This window comes from Mustela nigripes, chromosome X (genome assembly GCF_022355385.1).
Source record: "Mustela nigripes isolate SB6536 chromosome X, MUSNIG.SB6536, whole genome shotgun sequence".
In the NCBI taxonomy this organism is placed as follows: Eukaryota; Metazoa; Chordata; class Mammalia; order Carnivora; family Mustelidae; genus Mustela; species Mustela nigripes.
Genome location: NC_081575.1, coordinates 97,756,627 through 97,782,469, shown reverse-complemented (window position 1 = coordinate 97,782,469; position 25,843 = coordinate 97,756,627). Strand labels below are relative to the sequence as shown.

At 41.6% G+C, this 25,843-nt stretch overlaps 1 protein-coding gene across 1 annotated transcript in view; it reads right to left on the bottom strand.

The window, feature by feature from the left end:
• Nucleotides 1–587: 587 nt before the first annotated feature.
• The window catches only part of DMD (dystrophin), a 1,970,015-nt gene continuing 1,944,759 nt past the window's right edge, over nt 588–25,843 (bottom strand). The window contains exons 76-78 of the mRNA XM_059385278.1: nt 14,384–14,476; nt 5,331–5,362; nt 588–682 (exon numbers count right to left, since the gene is read on the bottom strand). Of these exons, the coding sequence (XP_059241261.1) occupies nt 671–682; nt 5,331–5,362; nt 14,384–14,476 (137 nt within the window). The 3' untranslated portion in view covers nt 588–670. The remainder of the gene's footprint in view (nt 683–5,330; nt 5,363–14,383; nt 14,477–25,843) is intronic.

Here is a 25,843-nt window from a genome sequence, read left to right as displayed (position 1 = left end):
CCATAGCCAGTCCCACTCAATCTCCAGAAAGGGCAAAGTGATGTAGTCATTTGTGGTGTTAGAGGAAGTCCTATCTTTACGAGGCCAGAAAAGAAAAAAAAAACCATGAATTTCATATGGATATCACGCTAAAACGATGCGAAACAATGCGCTGCCTCAAAGTTTGTGTGTGTGTGTGTGTGTGTGTGTGTGCATGTGTGTGTGTCTGTGTCTGTTTTTAGGGGTTTTTATAAACAACTTTTTTTTTTATAAAGCACACTTTAGTTTACAATCTTTCTTTATAACTGTTATAAATTTTTAAACAACCCAAAATGCGTTCCATATAAAGAAATGGCAAGTTATTTAGCTATCAAGATTTTACATGTAGTTTTCTTATAACTTTTTTTGTACAATTGCATAGACGTGTAAAACCTGCCATTGTTAACAAAACAATAACAGACTTAGAAACTACTGAAATCTACAGTATAGTACCACTACCCTTCACAAAAATATAGATTTTTTTTTCTTGTAAACTCTTACTGTCTAATCCTCTTTGTTGTATGAATATTATAAAAACCATGCGGGAATCAGGAGTTGTAAAACATTTATTCTGCCCCTTCTTCATCTGTCATGACTGAAACTAAGGACTCCATCGCTCTGCCCAAATCATCTGCCAAGTGGAAAAGGCTTCCTACATTGTGTCCTGGAAAACAAAGAAAGAGAGAGACGTGACACTAGGTGCAGATCACATCACCCTGACTCTTCACCATCTGGGAGATCCTTCCCCACCTCTAGCTGAAGACAACACAGAAGCTGCACCGAGGGTCTACACAACAGGATTTGGTTGTTCACCCATTTCCAGGAAGAAGCAAAGCCTTGTTAATGAAGCCATTCCACGTTGTTAGTATCAGCTTAATACCAGATCAGGCTGCCATGGTCATTTCAGTGGAAAAGTGTCAGAAAGCGCACTCATCTTCCCAATGGAAGAAGCCTCTAGCCGGAGGCTACCACAGAGAAGCACAAGGTTCCTATTGGAACAGGACCATCTCTCGATGGGATGGACTTTCCCTGCCTCGTCGTGGGTGAGGACTTACTGTGCCCTTATACTTGAATTCTCGGTTATCATCTATTACCCCCCGCCCCCAGAACTGTCACCACTGCCAGTGCCACTACGTATGGTCATCACCATTCTCATCACTGCCACCACGACCATGACACAGGATCTTCACTTCCATGCTCTTTCAAGCCGCCGGCTCACTTTTAAGGCTCCGGTGGAGATTGTTTTCTCTCTGCTTTTACTTGAATTGAAAAACAAACTCTTGAATCAACCTCTTTGTGTATTAACATAGGAATTTGGAAGCTTCCTCAGAAAAGTCACTTTTCATTCCAAGTGACTCTAGAGCCTAATTTCAACATGACCCCCATGCAGAGCACGGATTTGGGTATCCGGTGAATCTACTTTTGTTCTCCTCCTAAATGGAGGTTAACTATCAGAAGAGCCTTTTAATAATAATGTTACATGACCTAGCACTGATCCCTCAGCATGGAGCCCAAAAGCAGCACCATGCCCCTGCTACTCTGCGGCAGAATTCCGACCTAGAGGAAGCTAATTTGAGACCTGCTTTATGACTTGCCTTTTCCTATATGTCCCATATTTTTATATAGCTAATTTTAATTCTTGGACATTACTAAATCATTCTCTTCTTGGAGTACTGCCTTTAGAACTAAAAATGCTTTACAAGGCTATTATTACCTTGCCATGTATCAACTTTATGGATTCTCATAATTGTTAAAATCCCTGTAAAAAGTAAAGATAGACTAGGGCAGGAATTCTGTTCTAGTATTTGCTTCAAGAGACCTGTCGATTTTCAGCACATGAGAGAGAGAGTCTGAAAAGGATTTAGAGGCCGGCACTTACCCAGTGCTGGCACCAGATCAAGTTAAGACTTACTAAAAGTTTCACACCCTCCAGCCATTTACACGAAGGTGATCATGTATGCGAATCTTGTGGACCTTCATCAACGCCAAGAGTTTCAGTGCGAATCAGGTTTTAAAAAATCAAGTGGAATTTTGCTTGAGATGGCGAAGAGGAAAACTTGGACAAAGCAGGTGTTCTACTCATAGAGCGGGCTGGGAACATGGCAGCCCTCAGTGAAGAACTGAAGTCATCTTCGGCTTTTCAAAACCATAAAAACCATTGGAGGACCCAGAAGGTTCTCTGCTGCTCCTTAGAGCTGAGAGCACCACCTAGTACCTGATGCCACCAGGCTAAAGGGCTTCCTTTGTATCTGTTTTGCACAGCCCAGCAACCCGGGGAGCTCTACCCTATTATTCGCGTGTAACTGAAAACAAACGGATGGTCTGAAATTTTTCAATGACTTGCTGTTTTAGCAGTGATTAAGGAAGCCAGTACAAACAAAACCCAAGACCTTTCCAACCTGATACCTGGACAGAAGTCACACTATTTCTCATCATTCCCCTCTAACTATAGTAGAGTCTACTAGGGAGGTAGAGAATGTCTTATAAAACCTAAACTGAACAGGAAAGAAATTACTGATAATAATCAAAAAGTCTCTACTTAAACCTGTGGGCTAGGGAACGTGGCAGCATGCAATTCATGAGTAAATGCCTTGTAGATTACATAGTCAGGCGGTGCTTCTACTCCTTGAAATGATGTTCAGTTACTACCCGGAAGGAAAACTCTTGAGACTCTCTAGAGGCATCATTTCTAGGGGTATCTGATATTTAAAAAGTGACTGGGTAAAAAGAGAGGTTGGTTATTCTTCATACACCACACACCCTCCCACAAAATGTGCGGTGGCCTTTCACCTGTCGGGACGGTTTTAAATGTTCGCAAATGACCTCAAGGCTCTCCCTGCACTAGAAAAGAGAACCACCTTCAGAGTCCCCTCGCTGTATCTATAGGATGCCTTCGGTTACTTTATTTATAAATACCTGTTTCACCAGAATAATGACAGCAGTGTTTTTCATGGAGGTGTTCTTTTGAGCCAGAAAAATATTCTATCCCTTTGACAGAATACTGCCCCAAAGAATCGTAACTCAATCCAGTGGAGGCATAAAACTACAGTGTGATAGGGATGCAGAAAACAGATCTGTATCCTGGTTCTATTATCCATGTGTGGAAGGCAAAACATCAGTGAGGTCATTAATTTTACCTGACAGACTTTTCCAAAGTCAAAATTAAAATCTCATACTATGAACGTGAGAGGCACTGAGGAGGCGGCCGGACTATAGGCATCTTCAGTCGGCTTCGGGCACAAGTTGACATAAAAATGAGTCCATAGAAAGTATTAATCCATTCTTAAGTGAGGATCATTGAACACAAACACCATGCACTGAACATGAGGGCAGCGGTATGTTTTTCCAAGCTGGCGTGAACTGCAACCCATTCAGTCCCATGCCACCACTGCCTGAAGTCGTTGTTTTCTTCGGCAGTGACTGGAATTGAGACTTTCTGGCAGAGATCCAAGACCTCAAAAGCAAGCTGGCACTCTGTGTTTTTGTTTTTGTTTTTGTTTTTAAATACAGTTCCCAAATAAATGGTTAGCATTCACTTGGCCACAGCAAAGCCGGGGTAGTGAAATTTGTATTTCTCTTCTCTATAATTTAATCTTTAAAAAACTATCTGATCTACTGTATCTTTGAGGTGATTTTTTAACAATAAAAACATCACTTTGATTCTGGGGTTTTCTGGAAACGTATCTGACTGGAATACGGCTCGGGTAATAAAGTTTCCAAATGCCTCTGTGACTTGAATGATACATGGGCTGGCCTTTTCTAAGATTCATTTGTTCATGAGAGCAACATGTTCAGGGCACTCAAAATTAAGGTGCAGCTTTTTTGTAAAACTTTAAGAGAAATTGTAAGGGGCACTTACCATAAGAATGAACCCAAGGAGCCTCACCTAAGTAGTATGTGAGCCAGGCAAACCATCAGGAACACTCTCTGCTTCACCCATTTGTTTCCTGTTTCTCCTCCCAGACTGTCCCTCCCCTCACCTCCCTAGGAACCCAGTGTCCCAAGCCTTGGAAGAGAGCACTGGTGCAAAAACACTAAAGGATCATTAAATTCATTAGACTTGCACGGCATGGTGTTGGCAGACTTTCCAGTATGACTCCTTATGTTTAAATGAATCAGGAACTCCTCCAGTCTAGCCTGTTGCTAAGGATCTAGAATCTTCTCATGTCAGCACTCTCTCCCCGTTCATCCTGTCTCCCAGAAGAGTGGATGTTATGGCCACCCATGGAAGAACTTTCCTTCTCGCATCCTTCATGCTAAACTCTTGGTAAGGACAAGCCTGTTTCCCTTGGGCTGTCAGTCAACACTCTGTCATCTACTAGCCCTCTGATTAGGAAACTGAATGTTCAGATGCTGTTTCTGATAAAAGCATGCAGCAGCTTTCCCTGAAAAACCTCACACCACATTCAGTGATAATATTGTACCCTACCCCCTTTTAACTCATACATAAGCACTTAAAAAACCCTCAAGACTCCCAACATTCAGTTTTTAACCTTATTATGTTCTACCTGGGTTTCCAAAGGCCAAGTGAAAACAGAGAACTTTCTAAAGGGCTAGCTGACGTGATGGGAGTCTTTCCGATACCCCGTTCTCAGGAGGCAATTCAGCAGAAGAGTGTGGCCCTGGACCCTGATGGCCTGGATGCAAATTCTGGCTCTGTCACCTTGAAGACACTGCTTACTCTCTCACTGACTCAGTTTCCCAGTTTGTAAAATGGGGTTGATAGGAGTACCTACCTCAGAGGTTTGGCATGAAGATTACCTCATGAAAAAGATGGCAAGTGCTTAAAACAGTGCTTGGCACAGTAAGTTCTCAAAAAAAAAAAAAGTTACTAGAGTGGGACAGGAGTGTAGGAATGAGAAAAAAAGAAAAAAACAAAATGAAGTCATTCCAGTAGAATAAAAAACTCAGGGCATTGGCAGAAAATGCTAGGGTCCTGAAAGTACACAGAAACTCGAGGACTCCTCAGTTCTGTTGGAGGTTAAGTTTACACTGAGGGTTCTGTTTGTGTTACGAATGGCAACAGATGACGAACTGTGGGCTAACGACCTAGGGACTACCAAGGGTTGCCATTTCATAGAGATTCCTGTTCCCCAACCCCTGGTCCTGTCGTCATGGTGATGACAATGGCAATGAACATTTGAAGAATGTTCCTCACGATCTGCAAGTGGAGAGGTGACTACCATCCTTACATGATGACACATGTAGTACGTACATGCGCGTGCATACACACAATTCTTACACAAACGCCAAACATAGAAAGCGCGATGAGACACACAGAAGCCGTGGCTGTGAGCCTGAGTCTCACTAACCTCTCTCATTGGCTTCCCAGGGGTATTTCTTCCTTTAATAATGGAGAGAGGAAGAGGCAGAGATATCAGAAAGGAAAAAAATGCATAAATATACAGTTTCATACCAATTTTGCTGCTTTTACCAAACAAAAGTTGAGAAGACAATTCATTTATTCCCTTCTGAAAAAAGAAAAAAAAAAAAAACAACAACAACCAGAAACAAAAAGAACCCGAAGGACACATCCAGTCAAATAACCTTTACATACACTTAAAATCAGTGTAAACAGATAACACAATCCAGGAGACGTAACTTACAGAATCCATAGAGTTCATGTGTTCAACTGGATGAAAGCTGGCACAGAGTAGGAATCTGACAAATTGAGCATTGTTTTTCCAGGACAACTTTAGAACCTCAAGCTCAACGTCCAAAAATCTCAATCTCTTTACTCTCGACAGTACACCGAAACATAAATGGGAGTGGATGTGTGCGCCGAAGTCTGCACCCCAAATGCAAGGCGAAATGCCACAGAGGCGAGAGCCCACCCCCTTGGGAGATTTCCTTCTATCTGGTAGAAGCTGAGCACGCCCATGATGAGATTGGGGGCACTTGAGAAAATAGGAAAAACAGAACAAAACAAAACAAAACAACGGGGGGAAAGAGAGGAGTCCCACTAACGGGCAAACCACAGAGCCAGATCTAGGAACGAACCCTCAACTTCCTCCTCATAATTCAACAAATTCCAGGAGCCTTGAGAGTAGACTGCTGAAGACTCACTGGCCTTATTTGTTTTAGAGAATCCTCCGACTGTATGTGTTTGTTTATTTTTGAAAAGCAGGTCCTGGTCAAGTTTTCTAGGGTAATATTTATATCGGACAGAACACTAGGGACCTCTGACCATACCTAGCACATCTGGGGCTTGCAATTTCCTCTCATCACCAGGGCCTTCAAGTGAAATACTGTTTTAAAGACTCTGAATTGAGCGATGGTACATTTCCTGAGACCATCCATCTTAGGTGAAAGCCCAGGATTTAGAGCAGATAAAAACAGAGCTGTGGGGTCTGAGACCCTGTGTAGTATCCCCTGTCCCTCCAGGACCCCCCCATGCTCGAGGACTGCAAGGACTAATGCACCCTGGGACAATGTGAGGGCTACTCATTCAGACCACAGAAGTATGGCGCTACTATTCCAAAAGAAGTCTTTCACAACTCAAGTTCACGGTCTAAAACTTCTAAGATACATTGACCCACCCTCCCTCTCTTCCTTCTTAATTTTCCCAAGTCAGAAATTTCTTTTAACTATAGAAACTACAGGGGTGCCTGGGTGGCTCAATCAGTTGAGCGTCTAACTCTTGGTTTTGGCTCGGGCCGTGATCTCAGGGTCTCGGGATCAAGTTCTGCGTTGGGCTCCATGTGCAGCATGGAGCCTGCTTGAGGCTCTTTCCTCTCCCTCTGCAGCCCCTACCCCCACTCTTTCTCTCTAAAATAACTGAATCTTTAAAAAAAAAAAAAAGTATAGGGGCACCTGGGTGGCTCAGTGAGTTAAAGCCTCTGCCTTCAGCTCAGGTCATGATCTCAGGGTCCTGGGATTGAGCCCCACATCGGGCTCTCTGCTCAGTGGGGAGCCTGCTTTCCCCCCTCCCCGCCGCTTACTTGTGATCTCTGTCTGTCAAACAAATAAAATCTTTAAAAAATAAAAATAAAAAAAAGTTTAAAACTGCATGCTTGATCATGTAAGCATGGTCAAGATATCATGACATTCCTCAAATGAGGGAAAAGAGAAAAAATGGGGGTACTGGCTCCTCGTTGTGGGTGTTGCCAGTGGTAGGCCCATACCAGATGAAAGGAAAAAGGGGAGGGAGGAGAACATTCTTTCATTCTTTTTTTAAATGTTTCATTTTTTATTAACATATAATGTATTATTAGCCCCCAGGGTACAGGTCTGTGAATCGCCAGGTTTACGGACTTCACAGCACTCACCACAGCACATACCTTCCCTAATGTCCATAACATTCTTTTTTTTTTAAAAAAGATTTTATTTATTTGAGAGAGAACAAGAGAGCATGAGCAGGGGTAAAGGCACAGGGAGAAGCAGACTCCCTGCTGAGCAGGGAACCCCATGTGGGGTTCAATCCCAGACTCCAGGATCTTGACCTGAGCTGATGGCTGCCAATTAACCAACTGAGCCACCCGGGTGCCCCACATCATTTCACTCTTAATAGCTCAGACAAATCCCAGCATGAATTACTCATCCATTCCTTTCCACTCCTTTATCAAGTATTTTTGCATCTTTGTGTTTGGTGGTTATACTGTCTGGTAGTAGAATTCATTCCCTTCCCCTACAAGACTGTGACGTCCTTGAGGCCAGGGCCCATGTATTGCTTATCCATCCTCTGTATTCCTAGTACCACCTGTACCTCGATACTATAGGTTTCTGACGAATGCTGATTGAACGGAATTAGTAAGGTAGCCACTAGATCATGGTCAAGAATTCTTTGGTGTTTGTGGTAACTTGGCCCTCACTGTTACCCTGTTAACTCGTGTGCCAAGGGCTGGTAACTTGGTTTGGCCTTCACCTTGGTCTATTTTTAAAACATAAGAGCTTCAGGAAGGAGTGTTGTTAGCAGTATGATTCAGTTTCAAAATGTAATTATTGGTTCCCTGAGTGATAAAGGTTACGTATCTTTATCTACACCAGGCCATATTCTGAGTTCAGTATCCACCGGCCACTGCTAAATATGCAGCAAATGACTTGGGTTTTGTTTCAGGTGCTTCTTCAGAAGCTATGTTTCACATACAGTGGCCCTTCCAGAGCTTTGTTAATCCTAATCTCTTTCAAAATCCGCTCTGGTCACTTGGTTCCGTTGTGGTCACCAGAACAGTACCAAAGGAAGTTCTGCTTTTTGTTTAAAGAAAGTTAAATACTATTTTCCCTTGTATCGGACTAGTTTCTACACTGACAGACTAGAGGCTATTTTGGTTGCGCCACTTAAAAACATTCTTTACCAGTAAAAAAAAAAAAAAAAAATACAAGTGCCAGATAAGTTTTATTTCATGAATACATTCTTTGGAAATGAGTTTCCTTAGACCTTCAGTTAGGGTGTCCATCTGGCAATGTGGTATGCTGTCAGGAAATGAATCAAGAGAAAAAGGAAATATGCTGGGGGAGTTCTGCGTCTGGAGAAGTCAACTTTCCTCAGGCAGTGTGACTTGAGAGGATTCATTATTCAGGATTAGAATCTCAGGACATGACTGTTTTGGGGGGTGGGGAGTAGCTGTAACTTCTTAATCTCTGTTCACTAACTGAAAATGTTAAGAAAGAATGAGTCCCTTTTTCGATTTCTTTTTTTTACCAAAGTGAAAGAAGATTCTAATGGCTATACTTTAAATATGGAAACATGTATGATCTCTGGTGAATATGGACATGAATACACAAATCAATTCAAAAGCAGTTTTGTTGAGTTCCAAGTTGATAGCACCGAGAAGTCTGTGACTGTTATGTACAGAACGAGCTAGAATGGAAGACTGCGTAAAGCAGGGGTTGGCAAACTTCCTGTGTGAAGGGCCAGACGGTAAACAGTTTACGCTTTGCAAGCCACATGGTCTCCATAGCAACTGTTCAACTTTGCAACAACTACTCCCAGTGAGAAAGAACGATCGACAACATGCAAATCAATGGGTGTAGCTGTGTTCTAATAAGACTTTATTTCTAAAAACAGGTAGTGGGCCAGATCTGGCTCCTGGAACATTTACTTTGTTGGTCCCTGGTATAAAGGAGTAACAGTTCAAAACTGATGGAAGCGGACAGGAAGCTGCGTGGTACCCAAAAATGGGACATGTGAGCTCGTCTTGATGCTGTTCTTCCACAGAAGAACCACAGACAAGCTCTGAATCTTAGAAGACGGCAGGTTTCGCACAGCTGTTGTGTGGCTAATTTAGAGGCATTTAACAGAGTGTATGTGGGCTTTAGGGAGGGGTGGGTCCTATGAGAGAGGACGGTATGGATGTTGGGGAGAAAACTAGTATGGCACAGGTCACAAAAGACATACCTGCAGGGCACCGTTAGCTGTGTTCTGAATGGTCTTACTGCACTCAGATCTTATCTTAGACCCCGTTTGCTCACTAATTAGTATACAGTGGCACCTCATGTTTAGAGAAGCCAATACCATACCACTGATCAGGAAAGCGTTTCTTCCAGAAACGCACATACATATGAAAATGCCTTTGCCAGAATGCAAAACGATCAGAGACACAGGGACAAATCACTTCAATTGTTTGTTTTAAAAATGTTTATCGCACATTGTACCCATGTACTGTTCCTATAGAATAAGGGTGGAGATTTAAAAAGTGCCTTATAGGAGATAATGATTTTTATTACAGCAGAATTCAACTTCTAAGTATATTTATAGACAGAGGGACACATTAGTGGTAGTAAATAGATTAGAAATTGGCTAATGTTCTGTGTTTAATATAGGGCGAGCCACTGAAATCCCTCAAGTGGTTGCAAATAGCTATGTCTAGAGATTAATCAGGAAAGATATCAGCATAAAACTGAACACATGCACATTCACACCTTGAACACCCCGCAATTTATAGGGGCTATTATGCAGGACAATGTTGGCTACCAGTTTTTCACTAGAGGGAGGAGCATGAAACCCCTTTATTAATTTGGATAACAGTTTAGCAAGGCCAGTGAGATAAGATCAGACGTTTAATTTAACTTGCTGAATGGCCATGAACTTGGTGCTTCAGGCTTCCAGGGACTTGGGAGTGAAAATGCAAAAGGGAGAATTAGCTGATGCCTTAAGACTTGAGCCTGAAGTCAAGACTGTGGCAAAGGGTAACAGAGAAGTTGTACATTTAAAATGCAAAACTCCCCTATTGATATACTTTGCATATGTGAAGAGCGTAATATTTTATTTAAAAAGTCTTTTCCTCTGTGGGCAATTATCTAGCAGGGTTAAGTAAACCATGAGGTGGTATTTAATAGCACATTTCTACTAAATGGCAGACCTCTGGCTCTGACATCTGTTTTGAGTTACTCAAAACAGCTGTCCAAAACAGCTGTAGCAACCGTGAACTTCATTCTTCCTAACACAGCAATGGGAACATGGGTGGCAGACTTAGATTAAAAGCACGGTGTCCTCTAAGATATTAGGAAGGTCTTGGCAGAAACAACTTCCATGGTGAAAATTTTTAAATGTAATTTAAAAAAAAAGATTCTATGTATTTATTTGACAGATAGCGAGAGAGGGAACACAAGAAAGGGGCGTAGGAAAGGGAGAATCAGGCTTCCCACTGAGCAGGGAGCCCAGTGTGGGTCTTGATTGATCCCAGCACCCTGGGATCATGACCTGAGCCCAAGGCAGATAACTTTATGACTGGGCCACCCAGGTGCCCCAAAATGTTAATTTTTTTAAAAAAGATGTGCACCTGGGCAAAGAATGCCAAGATCAGTCAGATCAGTATTTTTTAAAACCACTGGATCTGAAAACCCACTTAGTGGGTTGCAACCAGCATTTTATTTTTAAATACATGAAAGAGAAACAGTGTGAACTGATTGTAGTATAGGAAGTGTTGGTTCACTCATCTTTTCTTTATGATCTTTGTATGTGTATGTCACTAGACACATTCATGTATGGTGTATATACATGGTGTATATGTATGTGTGTGTACACGCACTCCACACACACAATGTATTTTATATCCTTAATACAGTTTGAGATGTAAAATGTTTCTTCTGGTATGGATAATGGTTAGAAGGTCAAAGCACAGTTTGGGTCCTCAGAAATGTTAAAATGACCTTGGGGGGAGGGGCTTCCATTTGCAATGGTCTGTAAACCCAAGACGTTTAAGACTCAAAATTTTCTGCTTAATACCAACCCAACATACCTCCCGATTGGTAAGATGCTCCCAAGAAACCCCTACCACATATATATTTTCCATTCTATTTTTATGATGAGACTTTTTATACATTTGAATTTGAGGAGAAAAGGGCGTGCTACTGTGATTTAGAATTATGTATTAGGTCTTAATACCCTTTGAGGGCACAGAGCTCCTAAAACCTTTGGAATTTCCTGTGAAGAGAGGCAGGAAGGTGTCTTTTGTAATGTTAACCAGGCAAGTCTTGGAAAACCCATAGGTCCGCCTGGGGGTTGTGCGCCAGGGGAGGGAGACTTGAGTGTAATCCCCAATGGCTAGTGATTTAATCAGTCACACCTATGTCACAGTGCCTCCCTAAAAGTCCAAAAGGACTGGGGAGGGAGAGTTTCCGGGCTGGGAAAGACGCGGAGGTGCTTGGGAGGGGAGGGTACCCGGAAGGAGCGGGGAGGGTACCCGGAAGGAGCGCTGCGAGCAGCTCCGCACCCTTCCCCTCTATCTTGCCCTACGCATCTCTTCTCTTCCATCTGGGGATTCCTGAGTTCTAACCTTTGAGAGTACAGGGTGAGCCGGTAGAGAAAATATTTCTGAGTTCTGTGAGGTGCGGTAGCAAGTTAATTGAGCTGAAGAAGGGGGTTGTTGGAATCTTTATGTCTCTAGTGGGGGTGTGTGTGGGAGGGGGGAGTCAGAAGCCCAGGTGATAAACCAAACTTGCGACTGGTCTCTGAAGTAAAGTGGGTCTTGGGGGCAGTCTTGGGAGACAGAGCCCTCAAGCTGGGGGATCTGATGCTCTCTCTGGGTAGGTGATGTCTGAAATGAGTTGGATTCTAGGTGCTGGAATTGCTCGGTGCTATGGAAAGAACCCCCACAGGTTGGAATTGGGTGCCTATTAGAAAAGGCCCAATTTTAAGGCCTAATTTGGCAGGAAGCGGTGGAAAAGAAAAAAAAAATGTCAAGGTAACAGCATCACAGAAAGAATAGCCAGATCTGGATTGTTTTCCTCAGAAGAAAAAAAAAAAAAAAAACTGTCTCAAGCCACCAGTAGGAACTCAGTTAATGGAACTGGTCAAACAAAGCCTCCTTATCCCCTATTTGAGAACTCAAGATTAGCACTCAGGGAAAGTGCTTCCATTAGTGTGGATTTAGTAAACACTATCCAGGTGGCCTGAAGTTCTCCAAGTTTCCATAAAAGTAAATCAACATCATACAAGTGAATTTAACATCAAAGATGCTAACTGCCAAATATATCAGAAGAAATCTATTTCTCCTCTTCTAGGTGACTTCTTCCGTACCCATGTGGTATCCAGCTTCAGGGACTAAAAGGGGGATGTGGGGAGAGGGTGCAAAGACCTTCACCCTCAAGATAACGAGGATGGGTCAGAGGCCCAGCACATAAAGGTTGCCTATAGGGAAGCAGAGCTGCACACCCTGGAAAAGCCCAAGGCGTCAGCACTGCAGCCACTAACTTCCCACGGAGCAGGTACGCAGGCTTGGCATTGAAGGGGCTGGGGCAAGGTATCCATCTGTGACATTCAAGGGATAGGTAGAGGTCGCCGGAAATAATGTGCTACATGGGGGGCCCAAAGTTCTCTCTGTGTCATCTTGAAGAAGACCCTTGCTGTGCCTAAGCTGAACTCCTCCTATTTAGGTCAAAGGGTACTTCTGGGATTCACTCATGTCCTAGACCTGTCCAGTATAGCCATAACACTCTACTGTAAAGGAAACTTCTGAAGTCTACCTCCTCAGTTGACTGTAAGCACCATGAAGGCAAGGAACTGGGCCGTTCTTGTTTGCATCCCTAAGCCTCCATTAGTACATAGTACGTGCTCATAAAAGCTTACAGGATAAAGGGGGAGGGCCTTTGATTTTTGGCCGACCAGCTCATGGTCTTCTCCTAAACTGCAGTGCCTAGGCAGAGACGACAGCCCAGAGCGTCATGATGGAGACGAGGGTGGCACGTGGGGGGCGTGGGGGTGGAGGGGAGATAGAGAAGGTTCTTATGTGTTAAAATCAACACATTAGAGGCACTCAGCAATGCAAAGATGGCTGGTGCAGACATTTAAAATTAGCTTCCCTGATGGTTCCTTAGCAACGCTCCCCCAGAACGGCACTGCTGTTCACGTGCACACACAGTGTTCACTCGCACATCGAACAGCCGGGAAACGGCCACTGATAGCCGACACCGAACAGAAATAGAGGAAGAACACAGGACTCCCAACACCCTCGTCACTGCTCCTATGGAGAGGAACGAACAGTAAGACTCTCAGCTGCCCTTCCCCCTGGGGCTGCCTATGAGGCGAGCCAGCCCCTGGCCACAAAGACTTGTGTTCTCCTCTTCAGCTTGTCTAGGTTTCTCTTCATTTGCTGAACAGGTGGCTGCGGCCCTTCTTTTTATTTATTTACTCAAGGGAAGTGGGTTAGTGTTTTATGTCACAGCAATAAAATAAAATACTCCAAAACGCTAACCATGGGAGTGAAACCTCCCTGGAGGAACGAAGACATGTGACACTCATACTGGCTAGTGGGAAAAGCTGGTGGGGTAAAATGCAGCTTTTATATAAGGGGGAAAATACACGGGGGCAAAGTGATGGCGGGCAGTAAGGGCATTTGTATTACTATCTTTCCTGGCGAAGATCGTATTCCTTCCATGGCACTGAGACCAACAACAAAAGACTAGTATATAAAGATTTAATTGTACCTATATTTAAACAATGGGGTAAGAGACAATTTTTAAATGTAAAAGGCATCAGAAGCCCAAGTCCCCACCACTGCTGTATACTAGGCATGTTCTAGATTTCACCGCAGTGCGTGGTAAGTGTGTGTCTCTGGCAAGGTGCCATCAAGCCATGAATGTCTTTGTCAAGGTCACAGCTTCATTGCTTTTAAGTAAAACCGATCTCATAATTTGCTCTTCAGACTAATGCGCAAAGGGAGTAAATGTGTAAGTTAGTATTCTTGCTTCTAGAGTCATCAGGGTTCTAGAGGCATCTGAATTCAACCAGAATCCCATACCAGGTCAATCTGGTCATCCAAAGCAGAAATGCACCCTGAAAACACTTGCTTCTAACAACACTCCCCAAGTGGCACTCTATCAGGACATGCTTCCTTAGCCACAGAAAATACAGAGGCTAGTTGAGTGTGGGAACAGGAGGCCTAATTCCAGTAGGTGGGAGTTACCGGCACGTCAGGGAGCTTACCTCTGGAACTAGGGAAGGAGTTGTTGAGTTGTTCCATCACTTCCTCTAACCCTGTGCTTGTGTCCTGGGGAGGACTGAGCAGGTCTTCCTCACCTTAATGAAAGCAAGCACAAACATGAGCACATTATGCTTAAGGAAAACAGGAACTAGAGAAAAAGCCCATGATTGCATTTAAAAAGGCATTATAAATTCACCACCACTTGCTCAGAAATAGCATAAATACAAATAACCTCTCAAGGCTGAATAATTCGGGAACAACTCCTTCAAGGGAAGGAGTCCATGCAGGGATTTATCTATGTCCTTGTCTTCAGAGAAGAAAATGGTTTCTCTCTTTAGAAGTTAATATTTAATATTAAGTTGACGTAACTTTCTTATGTCCCATTAGTAAACGTAAACTGTTTTTCTTTGTAATTAAAAAAAGACAGTGCCTGGGTGGCTCAGTTGGTTAAGCGACTGCCTTCAGCTCAGGTCATGATCCCAGAGACCCAGGATCGAGTCCCGCATCTGGCTCCCAGCTCCATGGGGGCGTCTGCTTCTCCCTCTGACCTTCTCCCCTCGCATGCTCTCTCTCACTCTCTCTCAAATAAATAAATAAAATCTTTTTTTTTAAAGTTAGTATTATTTAAAAAAAAAAAAACAAAATGATTAGGCACTTGACGTGCATCTCTTCAACGCAAAACAACGTATGTGACATTTTGCCCTCACTTGATGAAGTTAAGGACAGACTGACGACACTCTTTCCTTTGACATTTAAACAAAAATACAAACAAAACTCAAGTACCTTTGAAGTCTAATGGGCTAGGAAAATATTAACATTTGAAGGACTGTGGATATGGGGGGATTCTGTGGAGTAAGGTTTCTCTCCTCTTTGTACATGGGACAACTTTATCCCCATGATGTTTCGGGAGGCTTAAGAGGAACTTTTTTTTTTTTTTTTTAAATTTTTGAGAATCTGTTTACGTGAGGGCAGAAGGTGATTTTGGGTGAAACGGAATTCAGAGATGGATGGTCCTCCTCTGGGAATGGGAGTCTGCTTGTAGATTCTGTTGATCTGTGGTCTCTACGGATGCCTGATGTGTTACAGACACACACCTCAACCAGCATTTGCAGTAAGGGACAGATGTCTTCACTGAAAACAAAATTACTGTGAATTCTGAAGGTCTCTGGAAACTAATTTTTTATAACAGTAACTTCCAGCCCTATTTGTGCATTATACTGTCACTTCCATTGAAAACAAGACCTTGCTTTTGGCAAATCAGCGGTAATGAACATGCTTTAGGACAACCTCAGGTTCACATCTGACTTGGAAATGACTGGGCAGCCTGTGATTTAATGACTTAAGTATGCTTGTCATTTCCTTTCACCGGTGCCACTTAGATTTTCATCTATGATTATAGTCCTGCGATTATTATTATTGTTTTCGGCCTTGTTGTTTTTTTTAAGTGTAAGCTAAAGGAATCCTTGACACTTTCACCATTAAGACAAAAATCATATCGTACGTGGAGAGAAGGCTGAATGTCATCATTACAGCAGAGGGCTTACGGACCTAGGATAGACAGAAAACCTCTCCTTCTGTAGTCTCATGGTGACAGACCATAGAAAACCTCTTTCAAATACTAAGGACAAGAAACAAGTGCTGAAAAGGTAAGGTCACAAGATAGAAAAAGAAGTTGTGGTATCTACCTCCCAACCCACACACGCACACACATATACAACTGACTTATGTTTATGTGTCTAAAAATGAAAAAATGAAATAGAGCATCTTTAGTTTTTTCCCGTTGAGTTTAAACCACCATTATCTGGTGAGGATGGAATGAATGAACTACTGCCAGAAGGAACAGAATCCTGACAACAGCAGGGATGATTACATCTCTTTGTTCCATTCTGGATGCAAATTTTGCCAAGTTGTGGAACATGAGGCATTTTTAATGGCAGTAAGACTGCTTTAGTGATAGTACGCCTTACAGAATAAATCAGAACCAACAGAGACATTCATGAGCAACCATGTTAAAATTTCTGACAGTTTAATTACATCATACTGGAGTTCTAGGAACTGAATTGTAGTGTGTTAAGATTCAAACACAGTTCAGTGACAGGACTGGCATTCCTCTCCCTGAATTATTGCAAGGATCAAACTTGAAAGCATAAACCAAGTTCATCTTTACAGATAGTCTAAGGTTTAAGTGTCCACATGCAAATAGAGAACAGGCTTGTCTTAACCAAAAACATTTCTATGACTGTGATGAAAGTATCAATTCAAACATTTTCTGAGTACAGACTTAATCCTGCGTAGTACATACATGAGTCAAGTATAATCTCGTTTCCTTTTTCCTCAAGATTTTCTAAGTAAAAAGTCCTCTGAGTTTAACTCATCTTTTAAGATTCAAAATCAGCGTTATCCCACGTATGCATGAGCAGAGGTGAATCCACACTGAAAAATGCTTAATGGCTAGTATTTTCTGTGTCAGTGATACCGGAAAAGTTGAAACTGCTAAAAGACACTGGACACTCTTCAATACTGAGCGGATTTTTAAATGTCTAAAAAAATAGCCAAACAAGTTAAAAAAGGGTAAGATCAGACGATTGGTACTAACATTCATCAGGAGCCCACCGTGTGCCCGGCACCATTCTGCGTGCTGGGGATAGAGCAGTGAACGACAGAAAGCCCCATCTCCACGGAACTCACATTCTTGGGGAGGTACACAGCCTAAACGAGTAAGCTATAGAGGCATGTCACATGACGATAAACCTTCAGAACAGAGAGGAGTGAGGAACCTTCAGAACGGGGAGTCATGGAAGTGTTCTCTGATGAGGTGCAGCTGGGCAAGAACTTTTAGGTCCACGAGACTGTGACCCATGGTACATACAGGAGAGAACGGCAAATGCGAAGACTTTCGGAGGGAAGAGTGACTGGCTTGCTCAAACACCAAGAAAGTTAGTATACACAGAACAGAGGGGCCAAGTATTGAGGAGAGGATGCTTCCTTGGTCCAGGAATTGGGACCTGGTCATGTGACCGGCTTTGGCCAATGGAATTTTAGCAGATAGGAAGAGCGGTCTGTAATGTCCTCAGGTGCTTGGGCTTGTCCTCTTGCGCTTAAGCGCTACCAGGAGCACAATGCCCGGAGAACCTGCTGATCCAATAGGTACGTAGAAGAGATCTGAAGCCAACCCACAAGCTGGAGTCAAGACTAGATGAGCTGCAGGAGAACTCCAGCCAACCAAGGGAGGTGTAAATGAGAAATACGTTAACAGGAGAATTTTGTAATTATTTTGTCACACGGCAACAGATGACGATATGTTCTGTTGTAAGATGTCAAACCAGAAAGAAACTATGTTTATGTGTTTTGTGATCATATACTGATGTGTAGCTAGAACAGGCAACCCAGGAATGCATTTAATACCTGTGTCCACAAGTTCACGCCCACCCACCACCACCGCTGCCCCCCTATCCCTGCTGGGAAAAACAGCCATTTATTTAACAAGAAAATATTCAGTCCCAACTGTACACATCAGGAATTTGGCCAGCCCTTGGCCAGCTACTTCACCGATTCAATGCCTGCTCGAACAGTATATTGCTAACGGTCAAGGGATTTCATACTCAGTAACAGCACTTCAACATTAATCCTTCAATTAGATTCTACTCCAAGGTGATTGCTACAAACACGCCCCCAAAAATCCTTTCTAAGGGACGTCTGTGTGGCTCAGTGGGCATCTGCCTTCAGCTCAGGTCATGATCCCGGGGTCCTGAAATCGAGTCCTACATCAGGCTCCCTGCTCAGTGGGGAGCCTGCTTCTCCCTCTGCCTGCTGCTTCCCCTGCTTGTGTTCTAACAAATAAATTTTAAAAAATCTTTAATAAAAACCTTTTTGAATTATTAGCTACAGCCCCCACAGCTTCTCTCAAGTTGGTCCAACAGAGTGACTGAAACCGTTAAAAAAATGAATGTTTCAAAAAAAGACAGGATCAAGTTAAAAGAGTACCCTGATGTAGCATACCATGAGATCTGCTCACTGAAGAAAAAAGAAGTGATGATTCCCATTTGATCTCAGAAAAAAAAGAAATGGAATGGTTTGCTGTGGGCAAGCTACTCTTTAATGTCCTTTGAAACTCACCATGGTTTTAGGCTTACTTGAGGCGATGATATCCTATCTGATTCATTTTCTATTCCACGACTGAAATGATAACGGTTCTACTTGCTTAAAAAGTGACTTCAGGGGCACCTGGATGGCTCAGTCAGTTAAGCGTCCGACTCTTGATTTCGGCTCAGGTTATGATCTCAGGGTCATGAGATTGAGCCCTATGTCAGGCTCCACTGGGTGGAGCCTGGTTGAGATTCTCTCTCCTTTTGCTCCCTGCACACGCACACGCATGTGCTCTGTATTTCTCTCTGGGGAAAAATGACTTGAGCCAGAAAGCCAAAAGACCCCCCAATCCTTATTCTTATGACTTTGTTGACACCTAAGAAAGCTACTTTCTTTATGAAATTGGCGCTATGTATTAGAAAATTATCTTCTCTTGAAAGGGAACCTGTATACAAGCAACTGTGCCCCCTTATTATTCTTTGGATTGCTAATCCAGATCACACTGTGTTTTGAATCAGTTTCCAACATGATGTATGATGACCTTAGTACTTCTTTTTCCCCTGCCCATCTCTAGTTTTTCTTTTTATTTTTTTAAAGATTTTATTTATTTATTTGACAGAGATCACAAGTAGGCAGAGAGAGAGAGAGGTGGAAGCAGGCTCCCCACTGAGCAGGGAGCCCGATGCAGGGCTCGATCCCAGGACCCTGGGATCATGACCTGAGGTGAAAGCAGAGGCTTTAACCCACTGAGCCACCCAGGTGCCCCCTTCTCTAGTTTTTCGAAAGAAAAATAATTTATCTGGTATTTGGTATTTAATCGCTTTAAAAAATTACGCTTCAGGGCAGCTGGTCACCATTTTACATAAAATTGCTCTGTGTAAGTTTTTAAAATATAGTCTGTTTCCACTGACGATCCCAATGTTTAGCTGGTCAGTGTTGAAGGATGGTGAAAGATACTGAAATTAGTAACCAATATTCTCGTAGTTTTATTTTCCTTGACATACAACATTCTGTTAGCTTTAGGTGTGCAACATAATGATTTGAAATATGCACATATTGCAACCGAGGACTATAATAAGTGTAGTTAACATTCACCACCAAATTTGTTGTGTATTTTTTTCTGGTGATGAGAACTTTTTTTTTTTTAATTTTTAAATTTTTTATTTTATTTTATTTTATTTTTAAAGATTTTATTTATTTATTTATTTATTTATTTGACAGAGAGAAATCACAAGTAGATGGAGAGGCAGACAGAGAGAGACAGAGGGAAGCAGGCTCCCCGCTGAGCAGAGAGCCCGATGCGGGACTCGATCCCAGCACCCTGAGATCATGACCTGAGCCGAAGGCAGCAGCCTAAACCACTGAGCCACCCAGGCGCCCCCAATTTTTTATTTTTTATAAACATATATTTTTATCCCCAGGGGTACAGGTCTGTGAATCGCCCGGTTTACACACTTCACAGCACTCACCAAAGCACATACCCTCCCCAATGTCCATAATCCCACGCCCCTTCTCCCAACCCCCCTCCCCCCAGCAACCCTCAGTTTGTTTTGTGAGATTAAGAGTCACTTATGGTTTGTCTCCCTCCCAATCCCATCTTGTTTCATTGATTCTTCTCCTACCCCCTTAAGCCCCCATGTTGCATGATAATGAGAACTTTTATTAAGATTTACTCGCTTAGCCACTTTGAAATATACATTACAGTATTGTTAACTAGTCTCCATGCTGTACGTCACCTCCCCAAAATCTTACTTACAAATCAAAGTTTCTACCTTCTGATCACCTTTACCCATTTTTGTCCACCCCCTGCCTATGGCCATCAGCCATCTGGTTCTCTATGAGTTTCTTTCTTTCTTTTTTTTTTTTTAAGAGCTCACATAGAAGTGAGATTGCAGATTTACTGTTCCCTTAGTCAACATCATGCCCTCAAGGCCCATCCATGCTGTCACAAATGGCAGAATTTCTCTTTTATGGCTTGATATTTCATGGAATTTTCTTTATCCTTTTCTGTCACTGGACACTAAGGTTGATGCCATGTGTTGGCTATTGTAAATAATGCTGCAGTGAACATGGGGGTGCAGGTATCTTTTTGAGATAGTGGTTATGCTCCCATCAGATTACCCACAACTGGAATAGTAGGATCATGTACTTCAACTTCTCATGTTTTGAGGAACCTCCATACTGTTTCCATAGTGGCTGCACACCAACTTCTGTTCCTTCAATAATGCCAGAGACTTTCCTTTTCTCCACATCCTCACCAACCCCTTTTATCTCTTTGTGTTAACAGCCATTCTAACAGGCATGAGGTGAAATCTCATTATGGTTTTGATTTGTACTTCCCTGATGATTGCGTGATGTTGAGCACTTTTTCATGTGCCTCTTCGGCATCTGTTTGAGATCAGGAAGCATGTGCCTATTGGACATAAACACTGGAAAATGTCTATTCAGCTCTTCTATTTTAAAATCAGCTTTTTTTCTCTTGAGTGATAGGAGTTCTTCATATATTGTGGATAATACTTTCATCAGATACAGGATTTGCAAACATTTTCAGTTTAACAGAGTCCTACTTGTTCATTTTTGCTTGTGTTACCTTTGCTTTTGGTGTTAAATCTAGAAAGTCATTGCTGAGATGGATGGCAAGGAGTTTACCCCTGTTGATTTCTAGGAATTTTATGGTTTCAGGTCATACGTTCAAGTCTTTAATCCATCTTGAGTTTTGTGTATGGTAGTACACAAGACAGTGGTCTAGTTTCATGCTTTTACATATGGTTAGCCAGTTTTCCCAAGGGCATTCATTCAAGAGACTGTCCTTCTCTTACTGTATATTCTTGGCTCCTTTGTTGTAGATAAATTGATTATATATGTAAAAAATGGGTTTATTTCTGGGCTTTCTACTCCATTCCATTGATGTTTGTTTGTTTTTAATGTTGATAGAGTTTGAGATCAGGAAGCATGCTGCCTCTAGCTTTGTTCTTTTTTCCTCAAGATTGCTTTGGCTAGTAGGGGTCTTCTTTGGTTCCACATGCATTTTTGGATTGTTCGTTCTCTGTGAAAAATGCCATTAGAATTTTGACAGGGACTGCATTAACTCTGTAGACTGCTTTGGGTAGGATGGGCATTTTAACAAAATTCTTCTAATCCATGAACACAAAATTATCTTTCCATTTTTTTTGGTATCTTTTTCAAATTCTTTTATGTCTCACAGTTTTCACCATACAGGTCTCTCACTACCTTAATTAAGTGTATTCCCAGGTATTTTATTCTTTTTAATGTAAATGAGATTGTTGTCTTAATTTCTCTTTCTAATAGTTTGTATTAGAGTACAGAAACAACAGTTTCCTGTATATTGATTTTGTATCCTGCAATTTTACTGAATTCATTTAACCATTTTTTGGTGGTGTTGATAGGGTTTTCTGTATATAAAACGCTTCATCTTTAAATTGCGATAATTTTTCTACTTCCTTTATGATTTGGATGCCCTGTATTTCTTTTTGCTACATGATCATTCCAGTTAGGATTTCCAATACTACATTGAATCAAATTAGATTAGAGTGGACATCCTCGTCTTATTCCTGATTTTAGAGGAATAGCTTTCAGGTTTTCAAGTTTTCACTGTGGAATAGCACGTTGGCTGTGGGCTTGTTCTATATGGCCTCTATGATGTTGATGTATAGTCCATGTCCACCTTTTGATAGTTTTTATCACGGATGAAAGTTCAATTTTGTTGAATGCTTTTTTTTTCTTCTACTGAGATGATTATATATGATTTTCATCCTTCACTGTGTAGATATGGTGTGTTATATTGATTTGCAGATGTTGAGTTATTCTTCCATGCCTGGAACAAGTCCCACTTGGTCAAGGTCAAGGTCATTATCCTTTTAATATACTGAATTTGTTTTGCTAATATTTGTTGAGGTTTCTGCATCTATGTTCATCATGGATGTTGACCTGTAATTTTCTCCTGTTGTGTCCTTGTCTGGTTTTGGTATCATGGTAATGCTACCCTTGGAAAAGGAGTTTGGAAGTGTCCCCTCCTTTTCAATTTTTGGAAGAGTTTGAGAAAGGTATGTATTAACTCTTCTTTAAATGTTTGGTAGAATTCAGCTGGCAAGCCATCTGGTGCTTGACTTTTATTTGTTGGAAGGTCTGCAATTACTAATTCAACCTCCTTACTTAGTAATTGGTCTTTCTGAAGTTCATATTTCTTCATGATTCAATCTTGTTAGGTTGTATGTGTCTAGGAGTTTATCCATCCATTTCTTCTAGTCTGTCCAGTTGGTTGGTGTATAAGCTCCTTTATACTTACTGCAATCTGCTTTAATATCCTTTTTTTTTAAATTTTCAATTCCAGTTAGTTAAAATACAGTATAATATTAGTTTCAGGTATATAATACAGTGATTCAATGCTTCTGTACATCAGAAGCATTCTGTACATCTTGTGTTTCTCACAAGAGTACTCCCTAATCCCCATCACCTATTACATCTTCTTTGATTTCTAATTTTATTTGACTTCTTCTTTTGAGTGTACCTAAAACCTTTGCCTATTTTTCTTTGTCTCATTGATCTTGCCTTTTTTGATACATCCGTATTTCCTTCCATTAACTTTGGAATCTATTTCCTTGAGCTGAGAGTTGAGACTTTCCTTGTGTCTTCATGTAGGTATTTAGTGTGATGAACCCCCTTTCTGAACTGCTTTTGCTGGCTTCTATAAGTTTTGGTATGTTGTTTCTACTTTCATTTGTCTCAGGCTTTTTTTTTTTTTTAAATTTCTCTCTTTTGGATCCATTGGTCGATCAGAAGGATGTTGTCTGATCAACTATCTGTAGATTTTCCTGTTTTCTTTTAAGGGATTTCTAGTTTCAGACCATTGTGGCTGAAAAGATGCTTGATTTCAATCTTTTCAAACTTACTAAGACTTGTTTGGTGGCCTCTAACATACGATCTTTCCCTGGAGAATGTTCCAGATTTCCAGATGTGCTTTTAGGAATGTGTTCTCTGTTTTTGGGTAAAATGTTTATGTGTGTGTGTGTGTGTGTGTGTGTGTGTGTGTGTGTGTATATTCCGTTAAATCTTCCCAGGCTTAAGGTGTTAGTTAAGTCCAGTGTTTCTCTATGCTGTTAATATTTGCTTTATATATTTCAGTGCTCCCATGGTGGGCACATAAATATGTACAGATGTCATACCCTCTTGTTGGAATCTGACCCATTATCATTATGTAGCACCTTTTGTTGTCTCTTACTATAGTTTTTGTTGTAAAGTCTATTGCGTCAGATATAGGGATAGCCTCCCCAGCTCTTAGTTTCATTTCCATTGAGTATCTTCTTCTATCCCTTTACTTTCAGTCTGCATGTTGTCCTTACATATGAAGTGAGTCTCTGAGAGGCTGCATATAGATGGGTGTTTCTAGAAAGTTTTCTCTGACTATAGTTAACACACAGTATCACATTAGTTTCAGGTGTATGACATAGTCCCCAAACTCCTCTACCTTAGGTGATGCTCATCCCAAGTGTGGCTACCATCTGTCGCCATATGGCACTATTACAATATCACTATGTTCCCTGTGCTGTGCTTTTTATCCTCGGGACTCCCTCATTCCATCACTGGAAGCCTGTTGTTTCCCACTTCCCTTCCCCCATTTTGCCCAGTCCCCACCCTTCTCCCCTCTGGTAACCATCAGTTTGTTCTCTGTATTTATAAATCTTTTTGTGTTTGTTCATTTATTATGTTTTTAAGATTCTACATAGGAGTGAAATCATCAGGTTTTGGTCTTTCTCATTCTTTCTTATTTCAGTTGGCATATGGTGCTGTAGGTCCTGGATGGGCTTGTGTATGTGTGTTTTAACCCATTTAGTCACTCTAGGTCTTTCAATTGGAGACTATATTCTATTTTCATTTGAAGTCATTTTTCATAGGTATGCACTTATTTTCAAAATTGTTTTTTGGCTATTTTATATTTCCTTTGTTACCTTTTTCTCTTGTTCTCTTCCCCTGTGGTTTGATGACTTTTGTAGTCATATGCCTTGACTTCTTTCTTTTCTTGCTGTGTTTCTACTACAGGTGGTGATTCTGTAGTCACCATGAGGCTTATATAAAATCTATTTGTAACAGTCTACTTAAAGTTGATAACAACTAAGTTCTGAATGTATTCTAAAGCTCTACATTTTTACTCCCGTCTCAACATCTTATGTTTTGGATGTTACAACTGATATCTTTTTATCTAGTGCATCTATTAGCAAATCACTATAGTCCTTTTTACTACTTTTGTCTTTCAATCTTCCTACCAAATTTGTATGTGGTTAATCCACCTGCATCACATTATTCTGAATGTAATGATATAGTTACCTTTACCACAGAGATTTGTATTTTCCTATGTTTTCCTGTTACTAACCTGTGCCCTTTCATTCAGCCTCAAGTAGCCCCTTTAGGGGTGCCTGCATGGCTCAGTTAAGCATCTGACTCTTGGTTTCAGCTCAGGTCATGATCTCAGAGTCCTGGGATCAATGAGCTCCTTGTCTTGCCAGCCCGGATGCTCAGCATGGAGTCTGCTTCAGACTCTCCCCGCCTCTGCCCAGGCCACTTGCTCACTGTTTCTAAAATAAATCCTGAAGTCCCTTTGACTTCTTGTGTGAGATGGGCCTAGTGATGCTGAACTCCTTCAGCTTGTCTGGAAAACTTTTTCTATCTTCCCTTCACTTCTGAAGGACAACTTTGCAAGACAAGAGTATTCTGGGTGGCAGGTTTTTTTTCTTCCACCACTTGAATATATCATTCAACTCCATTCTGACCTACAAAGTTTGTATTGGAAAATCTGCTACTGGTCTTATGTGGACTGCTTTGAGGATTCCCTCCCTTGCCTGTATCTTTTGACAATTATAACGAGTCCTGGTGCAGGTCTCTTAGAGTTCTTCTTTTTTGGAACTCTCTGGGCTTCCTGGATCTGGATGTGTTTCCTTCCTCAAGTCAAGACAGTTTTCTCACCCCTTTGTTTTTTCTCTGCTTCTCTGAAACCCCTATAATGTGACTATTCTTTGGCTTAAGAGTATCCTAGTAAGTCTCTTAGGCCATTTTTGGTCTTTTTGCTCTCCCCGTGGATGCATTCTGCTGTCCTGTCTTCAAAGCTTCTCAAGCAGTCTGTTACCGAACCCCCCTCATGTAGTTCTCAGTTCATCTGCTGTGTTCTTCCACGTCATGATTTCTCTTAGTACTTACAGTTTCTCTTTGTTGAAGTTCTCACCTTATGTGCCCTCTTCTCCAGACCTCGACGAGCATCTTTATGACCACTGTTTTGAACTCTTTATCAGGTAAATCACTACTCTCCATTTCACTAATGTCTTTTTTGATGTTTTATTTTGTTCTTTGATTTGGAACATAGCCCA